The sequence below is a fragment of the Drosophila suzukii genome, chromosome 2L (genome assembly GCF_043229965.1).
Source record: "Drosophila suzukii chromosome 2L, CBGP_Dsuzu_IsoJpt1.0, whole genome shotgun sequence".
Classification (NCBI taxonomy): Eukaryota; Metazoa; Arthropoda; class Insecta; order Diptera; family Drosophilidae; genus Drosophila; species Drosophila suzukii.
Window position 1 is genome coordinate 14,523,730 of NC_092080.1, and position 13,415 is coordinate 14,537,144.

The window sequence follows — 13,415 nt, forward strand, 5'->3', positions numbered from 1 at the left end:
AATACATAAAAATATCAATATATCGATACTTTCGATAAAGTAAATATTTATGTCGTGATTGATACATCGCAAGTGTGGTAACTCTTTTTGGTGGGCAACTCCGCTAATTGAAACGGTGTCACCGCTACGTGGGTTTGTGACTTCGCTATGTAAAAAAGTTGGCAGTGCTGTTTATAATATCTATTACTTGGGGATGCCAACTTGCTTAGGACATTCGCGCCAAATTTAAATTGCCAACTCCTGGGAAATCGGTAACTTATACTTAATGTTAAGTTTACGGAAAGGGTGAAACTTTTATATCTGAATGGGAATTTTGAACATTTAAAAACATGTTTGCCTTAAATTGAACCTTAATTTTATGTTTAGATATAAGTCGATGAAACCGTTAATTGTAATTATGTATTTGGCTTTTCAGCATTATTTGAAATTGAAAACATTACCTTTGACACAAAATTGATCAGAAACTCATTACAGAACCCTTAGCAGCGTTGATTACTATTATTTTAAAATGGATTTTGCTTGAAATATTTGACAGTTGGTGTGTGAATTTAAGTATCTACAGCCGCATGTTCGGGAGAGACTCATTGGATGTCTGGCTGCACAACCCCTGGATTGCCGTGTCAAGCTTTTACGTCGAATTATTGAATAAATAGTTACGCACGGCGAAGGGGACCGCAACGCCAAATGAATTATACAACATGGATCTGGCGGGCGAAAAGGAAAGAACGGAGGCGTTGGCCCGGATTCGTGCCTGAACCCAAACCGGGAGTCAGTAGCAGACCGGCACGTGACGACACCCCAACCCAAGGCAACCAATCCAACAGTCATAAAGTTCCATGTTTGTTCGTCCTGAGCTCATCATCATCGGCCTCGTTGCGTGCGTGCGCACTCGACTCGATTCCAGACAATCTGTGGCCTAGCCCGGCTTATAAATGATGCACAGGCCGTGGCCACGGGCTGCTGGGCAAGAGTGAACTTTTCGTTTGAGACTTCAACGCTTCGATTGTCGGGCCGTAATTCAACGCCATTTACGTGACCCCCACTCCGTTTTTGTCGCCAGCCGGGGCCGCATGCTGCCAGGAATGATTGCGACTGCCGCCTGCACCATCACCGTGGGTGGTGGCGCCTCGTCTGGTCTCGCTGTTTGTCCCACTTCCTCCTTTCCCATCCCCGAACGACGCGTGCTGCACCACGGATTGGGTCCAACCTTTGACATGGCGTCCGGAAGGATGGCTGGCAGGATGGCTGGTTGTCCTTGCCAATAGCCACGCGGGAGCTCCGCACTCCCTCGGCGAAAATAAGTGCAAGTCCATGGACATGGGTTGGCTACTGGTCCCCTAATATAAGTACACATAATAAAAGACTCAATTAGAGGATTGACTCAATTCATTTCCCAGCGGCATCTTACGTGATTTGAAGTTTTATTAGGAGTGGATGTTAAGGGCTATGATTCATGTTAAAATCAAGTGCTGGCTTTAAAGTTAATTACTATATCAGTTAATTTGGTTCAATATTCAGACTTCTTTTGTACAACAATTTCCAAGTTCTAATTACTTTATCAGTTAATTTTGTGGAATATTTTAACTTCTTTTGTCAAAGGGTATCAAAAATCACTACACACAGCATTACTCTAAGCATTGCCTAAGTAAGTATTCTAAACATTCGATTAATAGCAAACTTTGATTAAATGTATATTTTTCTTAAAAATACGAAATTCGATCTAAACTTATTTTAATTATGATTGAACAAAAAAATTGTACCGGACCATAGTTATAAAGAAAGTTATAAAGTGACTTTAAAATGTTCCGTTTTTTTTAATATTTGCATATCTTAATATTTGGAGCAGCAACTAAATCTTTTCACACTCACTTAATAAATAAATCGATTTATTATAATCAGTTCCTCAACTAAGAAAGTAAAAAGAGAGATACAAGTATTGACATTTTAAAGAGAAATTCAGATTTGTACACCTTTTTTAAGTCACACACTCAGACGAGACTAGAATAAATTCAAAACTCTTCCCCACTAAGCTGACCCCTTTCCACCTGGGCCTGGGAAGCCATGACATCGAGCAATGTGCAGGCCACGTTCGATCGGCTGCTCCTCCTGCCGGGAGTGGTTGGGGCCGTCCTGGTCGACGGCGATGGCGTGCCCGTCCGGACCAATTTGCCCGAGAACGCTGCCCATATGTACGCCAACCGGATGAGGCCGCTGGTGGCGTTGGCCCGCACCATGGTGCAGGACATGGAGACCGGGGACCAGTTGAGCTACGTGCGGCTGCGCACCCGCCGCCAGGAGCTGATGGTGGCCACCGAGAATGAGCACACGATCATCCTCATTCAGGACAACCGGGCACTGGACGAATCCCGGCGGAGCAATGCCTCCTCGCGGAGGTGGTCGAGCTGAAGTGCAGCTAAAGGAGTCGAGTTCTAGTCATGCATGCGGGCGGCCTTAGCAAAATGACATAAACAAGCTGCGCCAGCGGGGGTTGGCCGGGTGAAGAGTCCTTGCACGGACGAACTCACAACTCCCGAGCACAGAACTGAAATTGTGAGTCGGCTTGCTGTGCTGGAAAAAGCACGCAAAAATAAAATCCACATCCAGGCGGGGTAAATTGTGTTTGTTTACCCTTCTCGAGGGTCGCGTACTTTTCCAAGAAAAGGGTTTGCTTAGTATTACACTGGATTTTAATTAATGATACAGAGGATAGTCGTTCATACAATTTGGTTCTAAATTAATTTAAATACAAAGTCAAGCATTAGACAAACCCTTAGGCATCCCTTTATTAATCTGTTGCTCAAAAATATAGTATTCGGTTTTAATAAGTTAAAAGTAGGTTTGGAGATCGTTTCTCTTTTATTTTACCATGCGGACCAGAAAATGTTTATTAAAAAAATATTTTTAGTCGGATTAAATTAAACTAATTTAAATTATCACAATCAATTTAATTTGAATCTTAAACAAGATTTATGAAATTGATAATGGTTCGAGTTCAAGACCCAATTCATTTTTTTAAATATTAATAAATGTAATTTATTTAATATTTCACAACCAATTTAACTTGAATCTTAAGCATTATAAGACTTATGAAATTTTTAAGGGTACGGGTTCAAGCCCCACAGCTGTCCAATTCCTTTTTATTAATTTTAGTAAAAGTAATTTTGATATTTTATTACCTGCTTAAATTTGTTGTATTGCAATATGATAATGTAAGGCAAAATAGACCATCACATCATATCACTTTCCCCGATTATGTAGAGTATTTTAGGATTCGTTTTGCAGAGTAGTTCCCCCACTTTTTTCCCTAGTTCGTTTCGATTGCTGGCAACAACCGGCTGCCGTCACGCCATCAAGCATTCCTGCCAACAGCAACAAAAACATCCTGGGAGAGGGGGAGGTGGTGTCGAAGAAGGAGGAGGACCCACAGAGCAGCCTGTCGCTTGCACACTTACACACACTCTGGGACACGCACACACCCACACCCAGGGACACTTACACAGCGACACGCCAGGCTTTACACGCCTCCGCACGCGTCACACGAAAGCACGAAACCAATTTAAGCACCCACATTCTCTCACCCAATTAGTCGCACACAGCACACAGCTCACCACCACCCCCACCTCACCCAGAGCCACATCCTCGTCCACACTGGCATATCCCTTACCCTTACCCTTGCCCCACAGCCACATCCTCGTCCACATCAGGGCGAAGCCTCCTGCTCGTTTGTCCCGCCCACGCACACTCTGTCGGGCTGCTTGTCGTCCTCGTCCTCGTCCTCGTCCTCGCCATCGTCATCGTCATCGCCCTCGAGTCGAGTAGAGTCGAGTCGTTATCCTCGCGTGCGCACGCTGCATACTTTCCGGCTGAGCCCGACTAAGGGGTATCAGCGGGTATATGGGTACACTCCATAAATACCAGATATATATATATAATACGTCCTTAGTATATTGCCTAAATTATAATAATAACAATTAAGCACCATTACTTGCTGTGAAAAAAAAAATAAATTTTTCCTTTGTAATTTAATTAAATATAATTTGAGAGTTCTAAATATATACTTAAACTATTTTATTTAAAAAAACAAACTTAAAATTCCGCACTCTGAACTTACTTCCAATATAGTTTTACGATTTTACGATTTTATTGTGCTTTGTAGTTCAAAGAGTTTAAGCTTTAACTGTATACATAACTTAACCATAACTCAACCAAAGGAAGTATCTAACCATAACTAACTTGACTGTACACCATATCTTATACATAGCCTAACCATTACTTCAACATAGCTAAACAATAACTTATCCACACCTTAAACATAGCCTAACCATTACTTAAACATATCTTAACGATAACTTTACCATATCTAAACCATAGCTTAACCATAACTGAACCATATCTTAACCACAATTTAAGTATAATTCAAGCAAATTTTAAACTTAACTTAACCAGAACTTAAACTCGACTTGACCAAAGAAAAGAAAAAAGCTGAGGGGGTAACTGTACGCTTATCTTATCCATAACTTAACTATATTGTTTGTGTGTATATGTATTGCTTTTGTATTATCCAACAGATTAATTCTAATATAACAGGTATCCCTTAGTCCGCAGTCGTTTGTCTCAAATCGTTGTTGTTGTCATTGTGCCATCATCAGCGCCATAAGTAGCAGTCAGCAGTTGCCTCCGTCAGCGCCAGTAAGTTGTGCCGCCTGGTGGTGATGGTGTCGCCATCGAGGAGGCGGGGCGGGGGATTTAGGGTGCCGGGATGGCCGGAGTGGCGGGGGAGCTTTTGCGCAGCCACAGAGAGTGTGTGTCTGTGCGGGATTGGGACTACGGACCGGGGACTACGGACCACGGGACTACGGAGTGCAGACTACGGACGGGGACGACCAACAACAAGCGACACGATAATCTCGCACGTCGCATTTTTAGTTGCTGTTGCTGCTGCTCCTGCCACAGTCGTTGCTGCTGTAAAATGTCCTTGTTGTTGCCGACGAGCTGCCACACCCACCCCGAGTCCTCCGCCCACCGCACGAGTCCTGGAGTCTGGTCCTGGCAGAAAGCCAAATGTGGCAAGTGGCTGATGTTGCTGCCGTGCCGACGCTGCTGTTGCTGTTGGTGTTGCTGATGTTGCTCCTGTGCTGGCTCACAGAATGGGGTTGGGGGAGAGGAAGGACGATAGGGAATGGTATTTGCCAGGAGACGACTTCGCAGGGATGTGGAATCCTGTGTCTGCGTCGAGTTGCCTTTCCCGTTGCCGTTGCCTCCATTCCAAATGTGTGTGCTGGGGGCGAGCGACCGACAAATGCTTTCGAATTGCCATGACAATCAAACCGCTTACACGTACAGTGGGGCACATTCCATTATTTTTCGACTGACAAGGCGCTGAAGTAGAGAACTGTTATATAAACATATTCTGAATTAATGCTGAAATTTGGAAAACACACATTCTTAAAGGCACCTCTTTCTTTTTCATTGAACATCTTATATTTTTATATTTAATAGAGTTTACCCAGAAAACAACCAATAGTTTTGATGCCCAGACAGGCTGAAACAATTTTAAAAAGTAAAACCCTTTATACACATGTTTTTTACGTTTTAAAATGTTTTATTTTACTTCTGAACATGTTTCGGATTAATGTTCTTTGTGAACCTTTATATTTGTATCATATACAACTACATATTTTTGTTTACTGTTCCCTAAAAAACCCTATTATTTTAAAGGCAGGTATTTAATATTGGACTGATGCAACTGCTAGTTACTTACAAGTATAAAAAGTCAGGTTATATATGAAAAACAGAAACAGCAACAATAAAGAAAGTTTTATAAAAAAACAGTTCTTAAATCCTTAAAGTAGGAAACATGTTTTAAAAGTCAGGCACCATATCTTTCCTGAGTTGTATTTGACGATCGCAGCGCAGTTTAATATCTCGAAAATGTAAAACTAATCTGAAATTTAAGAAAAATAGCAAGCTTGTGCAATTTGAAAGTACCTCCTTCAAATGCATTTCGTCTGACTTTTTTGTTCTTTGTTTGCGGGTATAATCATATCCCGACGGCAGCTCCAGGTGTAGATATGGCTTTATCCGACTCGAGTAGCCCCAATTAATGCCACACTGTGAGGCAATATCAACAAGCGTCTGTTCCTGACGACGACGATGCTCTCGAGAACCAGGAGACACACTTCAGCCAGCGCCTTTTTCATGCCGTTGCGCCTTGAACAGCCTGCAATGGAGGGTGGTGAGGGTGGTAAGTGGGTAGCAAGTGGGTGGTTAGTGGGTAGTGGTTTGGGTGTGGTCTGGTCTGGGCCTGTTTATTATCGCCCATCAGCGACCACCCAAACCGCCTCCTCTGGTGGAAGTTTCGCCGTTGTCGCCGAACGAGGATGACAAATAAAAAACTTTGGCAAGGCACGGAAGCCTGCTGGCGGCATTCGCATAACGATGTCGGTGACTGCGGCGATGACTCCTTCCAGACCCTCACCTCCCTCGTAATTCTCCTGATCCTGCCCGCCCTCAAAATCCCGCCAAAGCCCAAGTCCTGTGCACAGACTGGCGCACTTTTGAAGTTTGAGCTAAGTGACATGCTGTTTATTGTCGAGAGTGTTAAAATGTGCGCCCTGTATGTGTGAGTTGCCCGTTTCCCCGCCTTATCCTGTTTCTCCCACTGTCTGTGTGCGACCCACTCGTTGGGTGTGTGAGTGTGTGTGGGTTGGTGTGTGTGCGTGTGGTTGCCACTGTGCCAAGCAAGAAATTATAATGCCAGGCTTGAACACCGCACGCGCGCTCCGCAACGCCAGTGTCAAATGGGCACTGAAAAATAATTTTGAACTTGTCTTTAGTTCACTCAAATAAACCAAAACTGAAATATTATGAATTAGACTAAAAGTACCATTTCATTAAGAAAGGGTTTGAACTCGGACTTTCCTACTACACCTCAAGGATCTGGGTTTTTATACAGTTTAGAAAGAAAATTTTCTTCAGTCCATAACTTTTTTCTTTTTTATAAAAACATACAGCGATGTTTTAAAAATATTTAAAGTTGTAAATTTTTTTTATCAAAAATGCCGAAGTAAATAATATTTTCCTAAAAATGGAAATTAAAAAAAATTTCTTGAATATACATTATCCTAATAACTGAAAACTAAAATAACTACGGAACCCTAATTTTTGTATTTCAAAAGAGAAAAGTTAAGTGTTGCCGATAAATTTCATTTTTAAACAGTATAACTTTGTAATTTTAAGTCTTAAAAAAAATGTTTAATTTAATAAAAAAATTTCTTCAATTCCAATTTTGTTTAATAACTGAAAACTAAAATAATTACGCAACCTTAATTTTTTTGTATCAAAATATAAGTGTTTCCAATAAATTTCATTTGTAAAAAGTATTACATTTGTAATGTTAAATCTTAAAACTTAGATGGGCTTTCATTTTTCAAAATGTTAGTTCTGTTCAATTACGTTAAATTTTAAATTTTAAAATCTATATATCCATGCACAAAAAAATAGTAGCACTCTTTTTCTGTAAATCAATACCTTAATTTTAAAGCTTATGGGTATCTTTTCAATGGAATACTATTTTAGTAAAACATAAAATGCGACTTGAAAAATGTAAAGTTCAAGTTTTCGACTTGTCAATTAAGTAAATTAGTAAATCGTTAAGTATAGGTATAATAATTGCGCTCAGTGTACCTTTTCACTAAAGGTTCTGCATGTTTCGGTTCACGCTCTCGCCGCCATGCCGCCAAGTACATACAAACAGACAGGCGACGACGGCGGAATAGGAATGGCTGGCTGCTCCTGGTACGGCCAGCTATGTAATCCACGGATGTGCTATGTGCCCAGTGCTTTGGCAGGAGGACGCCAAAGCTGCCGGCTGTGGCATTGCGATGGCATCGGGCCAGGACGACGGCGTTCGTTGGCTGCCTTCCGTCCGCTCGTCCGCGGCACGTACTTTAGAAATTCCATGCAGATGTGCGCCGCACGCCGAGACGTGTGTTTTGATTTTCAGGCAAAAAAGGACGAAGTGGAGGTTGAGGATGGAACCCCCACAAGGAAAACAAGCAGCAGGACCTGCGGGTTGGGCGGGGATGAGGTTGGTTTGGTTTGGCAGGTTGCGAGTTTCTGGGGGCTAGGATATGGTTCGGTTGGTTTGGTTGGCTTGCATTTGGGGGACTGGGGGGACTGGGAAGGGCAGGGGGTAGGGGAAAAAGGACTCCTGGCAGTGGCAACGCACGAAAGAGCAGCCAAGCGAGCAAGCCGTGAAAAAAGTGTCGACAAAAACAGCAACGGCAGCGGCAACAGGAGGACTTTGGGCCCCAAGGAAAACAGCAGCTGCACTTGTTGGTGTGAGTATCGAGCGATGCGGACGCGCCTTTTTCAGGGTAGGCAAGATGGGCATGGATGAGTTTTCGGATGGCTGGATGGTTGGATGGGTGGATGGGCGGCCAAGTGGGTGGGTGACCCAACACTAACGGAATAATTGCAGGCAACTCCAAACGGAAGCCAGACGAACAGGCGGCTGCTTCTGAGTTGGCTGATTTCGCACATAGATACCCACTCCTAGGTCGAAACCCAAACCCAAACCCAAACCCCAACCGAAAACGAAAACCCACTCAGACAGAGGTCGAGTCTGGGCTTACGCCTTATTGTTGTGGACGTGGGTGTTGACTGGGGTGGTGGGTGGTTGTCCTTTGAGCTGTTTTGCCGGGATTTGGATGAAAATGTGGGCGTATGGACGGCGGAAGGGGGCGCTTCAGCAGCAGTTGCTCTCCATTTCCATGGCGCTTGGCAAGTGTCGTCTGGAGCGTGGATGTTCACTTACCCATTATCTCGATAGATCTGTGTTCGATTAGTGAGTCAGAAATACTTTAACCTTTTATTTTGTACAATTATACTCAAGGGTGCCACAGAAATATCTTCCAAGTTTTTGTTTTCTAACCATAAAATATTATAGTAACATTAAATATTATATCTGTTCTTATTATTAAAGAAATTATATCATTACTTTGTAAGAAAAGTTTTCTAACCATGTAATATTATAGTAATATCTAATATTAGAGATGTTCTTATTATAAAAGATATTATATCATTACTTTGAAAGAAAACTTTGTTTTTATGACCAGGTGCATCATTATGATATAGTGACATATTGAAAGCATCTGCCTGGAGCCTCTTTTTAAGTAGGAATAGGAAATAACTCTACTAACCACATAACTCTGCCGCCACACGTACAGTGTACAACAGCGTTCGGCACATACAGTTAAGCTGCCCGAGCAAACAACTCATAAAAATGAAAAACAAAATATCATTGTATTGTGTGACGACCGCTGATTTAAAAATATGTTTCTAATTTAACTAATAGTAATAGCTAATAACTAAAATTATATGATATGAAATTTAAAAGATTTGTGTGCTACCCTGCATTTATTTTCCACATCACCTTTCATAGGGTATTGTAAGGAACCAAACTCCTAGGATTAAAACATTGTTGCAGTCTTTAGGCATTCCATGCCTGTGCTGAGGATGGTTCTACGTTCTGGTTGCCTTGAAGGCTTCTGCTTTTGCCTTTGCCAGGACCGACGCAGTAGTATGGCTTTTTAGCCGCAATGCCTCTCCTGTGGTGCGACTGTGTGTGTGCGAGTGCTATTGCCATGGTGTGGTGCTCCACGTCCGTCCATTCATCCGTTACGTGCCACCGTCTGCTGTCCCCCCTGGTAGCACAATCCCTCTGATCCCCCCCTTGCCCCAAAAGCCTGGTTACACGAGAAAACTTTGCAACTGGAGACATGATAACGGTCGGAAGAATGGAATGGGTGCCAGACAGACGGACGGACAAGGACCTGGACCAGGACCAGGACTCAAACACGGACAGTGGCGACTCGCTGGCCCAACGAGTGGCGGTGGCAATGTCTGATTGTCAGTTGGATTCGGTGGGGGGTTCTGTGTTCTGGGTTCGGAACTCTGGATTCCGAGTTCAGGGGGCAGTTGCCACTTGCCAGCTATAGAAAATTGTCATAGGAATCATCATCGGCTTCGTTAGATGTGGATGTGGCCTCAGTGGTAATTGTGGGACATTTTGTTGCCAAAGTGGTGGAGCAGTCTGGCGGAAATGATGGTGGGTTCCCAGTGTGTGTGTGTGTTTGGGGGAATCTGATTGCCGCCACCACCTCAGCAGAGATAAATGTGGAAGCACCGACCGTTGCCTAAGTATTGGGTGGTAATCCAGCGGGTCCGTGCGTAACTTTTTATGCCCGGGGGTTGGGAAAAATACCCCATATACATATACAACCCATTCCAACCACCCATCCTGTGTCACAGGTGCCGCGACTCCAAGGCTGAAGGTGAAACTGTAGAGACTAAGCAAGAGGGGAGGGTGCGGACATTATGGTTGGGGGAGAATGAAAGGAATGACTATGGCGGTTGGTTGCCGGGTAGCCATAATAGCTAAAGAATTACACACTCACACTAAATTGGCTGCGGCAGGAAACGCAGTCGTTGCTTCATTAAGCTAAATATTTCACTTTGAGGCCCCAGATATTGTGCTGCCTGGGGGGATTTTGGGAGGTTTTCGGTTGCGAATCCATGGGTTAAACAGGAACCGATTGTAATCATTGATTGGTTGTCCATATCAACAGTAAAAGGGAGGCGTAGTACAGAGGCTTGTGCATTTATTGATATAGATATTATTGGATACCAACCGGAGCTAAGAATGTTTATCTTTGAGACCCTTTTTAAGACTATACTGTTTTATAAAAGTATTAATTTGAGTATATGTATCAGATAATGATTTGTTATCTATTTAACCACGTGACACTTTCTTGAATTATAAGAAAGGATATGTTTTCTGTCTTTATGAGTCTAGGAAAACATTAATCCTTAAGATATAGGACTTATATCCTACGCTAGGCTATCTATTTAGCCTCCTGAAATGAGTTATTTTTATAAGGAAGGGTGCGTTTCTCTATTCTTTTTCCGAAATTAAATATACTTTCTTTCCATCAAAACATGTGTTTACTTGTAGTTCCATTGAATATTGGAGCACTTCTGGGACTTTCTGGTTTTCTATTCAATCAAGAGCCTGCGTTGTTCTTTTCAGAGGACTTCTCCCTTCTTTTGTCCCACTGTGCCAGGATTTTTGTCGTGTTTGTATGCGCATGTATTTAAGTGGCGTCGGCGACAGACAGCTGAATGTACACTTAGCTTGCCTCCAACTGAGTGGGAGTGGAAGTGGGTGTGCTAGGATGTGGGTGGCTGTGGGTGGCCGGGGGTGTGGGTATTTGCCAACGTATTACTTGCTACGCTCCGACATCTAGCTCCGGGGGTAATGACAGGACTCAGTGAAGCAGAGGAGCAGCAGCAGCAGGAGCTTAACTTCCTAACACGCCACCAATTAATGGCCAAGGGGAGCCGGGTGAGCTGGTGGGGCTGGGGGAACCGGCACGAATGTTTGCGGATTTGTGTTTGAACTCGAAGTCAACAACTTAAAGACGCCGCCACGCCCCATAAAGGAGCAGAGGGAGTAGTACAAATTGGGGGAGACAACGTTTCCAACGACTCGGCAATTATTTCGCAATTACCACTGGATGATGGCGCCTCCATCGTTTCTATGAATTCCATTCTTGTGGCAAAGCGGTTTTCTGAAAAATGTGAATGTAAAAGTGGCAAATGAAAATGAAAAATGTAAATGCAAAAGTGGCAAATCAATATGGAAACGCGATGAAGGTGAAGAGAGAGGTGCCAAAAGCGAAACCATAAAATATTTCTGACGGTCGTCAGTTGAACCTTTTTTTTTTTGGTTAGCTGGTTGTTGCTTTTCCATTTCTTTTCTGTCTTTCCTTTCTTTTTTTTTTTTTTGGTACCATTCTATACAAATGCTCACACAACGAGACACACTTTTACATTTACATGGGTGTTTATTCCTACACGAATATGTGTGTATATAATCCAGACCCATACAGCCAGACAGCGCCCCGAAAAGCAGACCGCAAACAGCCTTGATGACTGACTATTGGCTCTGGCGCCCAAGCTCGAGCCCGAGTTCGAATCCCACAGCTGCGAGCTCCCCACTTTATTCTCTTCACGCGATGCACTGAAAAAAGTATTGGGAGCATATAAGACATCTTAAAATTTTATAAAATACACAAGTATTTTAGGCAACATCATCTACCGATTCAAATATTATCCGGCTCGAAGGTCCAGAAAAACATCTTAACATCAAAATGATTTAAAAAAAGTGCGGAAAGTAAGAAAGGCAGATTAGAGTTATTCTCCTACTGGTTTTTATACCCGTTACTCGTAGAGTAAAAGGGTATACTAGATTCGTCGGAAAGTATGTAACAGGCAGAAGGAAGCGTTTCCGACCCCATAAAGTATATATATTCTTGATCGGGATCACTAGCCGAGTCGATCTAGCCATGTCCGTCTGTCCGTCTGTCCGTCTGTCCGTCTGTCTGTCCGGATGAACGCTGAGATCTCGGAAACTATGAGAGCTAGGCTATTGAGATTTGGCGTACAGATTCGTGATCTTCTTACGCAGCGCAAGTTTGTTTCAGTAGACTGCCACGCCCACTCTAACGCCCACAAACCACCCAAAACTGTAACTCCTACAGTTTTGATGCTAGATAGAAAATTTTAACTGAAATGTATTGTTCTCATCAATACCTATCGATTGACCTAAAAAAAAGTTTGCCACGCCCACTTAAACGCCCACAAACCGCAAAAACCTGTGACGCCCACATTTTTCATGCTAGATAAAAAATTTTAACTGAAATGTATTGGTGTCGTTAATACCTATCGATTGATCCAAAAATAAATTTGCCACGCCCACTCTAACGCCCATAACGCTTAAATCTGTCTACCGCCGGTAGGTGGCGCATTTTAATCTCGCTTTGCTGCTTGCATATCTCCATTTCCCTTTGAGTAACGGGTATCTGATAGTCGAGGTACTCGACTATAGCGTTCTTCCTTGTTTTTTTTTTATAAGTTCAGGACATAGTAGATAGAAAATAGGAAAATGCAATGATTTCTTTTCAAAAGGTATCCGGCTCGAGGGACCAAGTAGTCACCTCAGGTCGAAAATGTATTGGAGAAAAATTGGGAAGCCAGGAAGGCAAATCGGAATCATTTCATAACTGGTTTCCGATAAGTTCAGGATGTAGTAGACACAAAATTCAATGTTATATTTTCAACAGGTATCCGGCGCGAAGGACCATGTAATGTCAATGTCAATAATGACTAAACATAAAACTGTGCGTTTCTATCTGTTAAAAAATGTAACTTCTCCGATCTTTGATAACTAAAACCTTTTCTGTGAGTGTAGTTTCGGTGCGTCAAAGTCGGTCTGCTGCGTGGCAGGTCACGCTTGTTTGCCGGCAGTCGGCGGGTCTGGTGGGTGGCTGGGTGGCTGGGTGTCGGGTGAT

General features: G+C 43.0%; 1 protein-coding gene across 1 annotated transcript; it reads left to right on the top strand.

The window, feature by feature from the left end:
- The first annotated feature begins 2,034 nt into the window (after window positions 1–2,034).
- On the top strand, window positions 2,035–2,621 carry robl37BC. The gene has a single exon (XM_017077011.4). The coding sequence runs from the start codon at window positions 2,062–2,064 to the stop codon at window positions 2,404–2,406; it is 345 nt and encodes a 114-aa protein (XP_016932500.3). The 5' UTR covers window positions 2,035–2,061; the 3' UTR covers window positions 2,407–2,621.
- Window positions 2,622–13,415: the final 10,794 nt, after the last annotated feature.

Excerpts from the sequence above, each read along its gene's own strand:
- robl37BC (XM_017077011.4), top strand. The coding sequence starts at position 2,062 with ATGACATCGAGCAATGTGCAGGCCACGTTCGATCGGCTGCTCCTCCTG.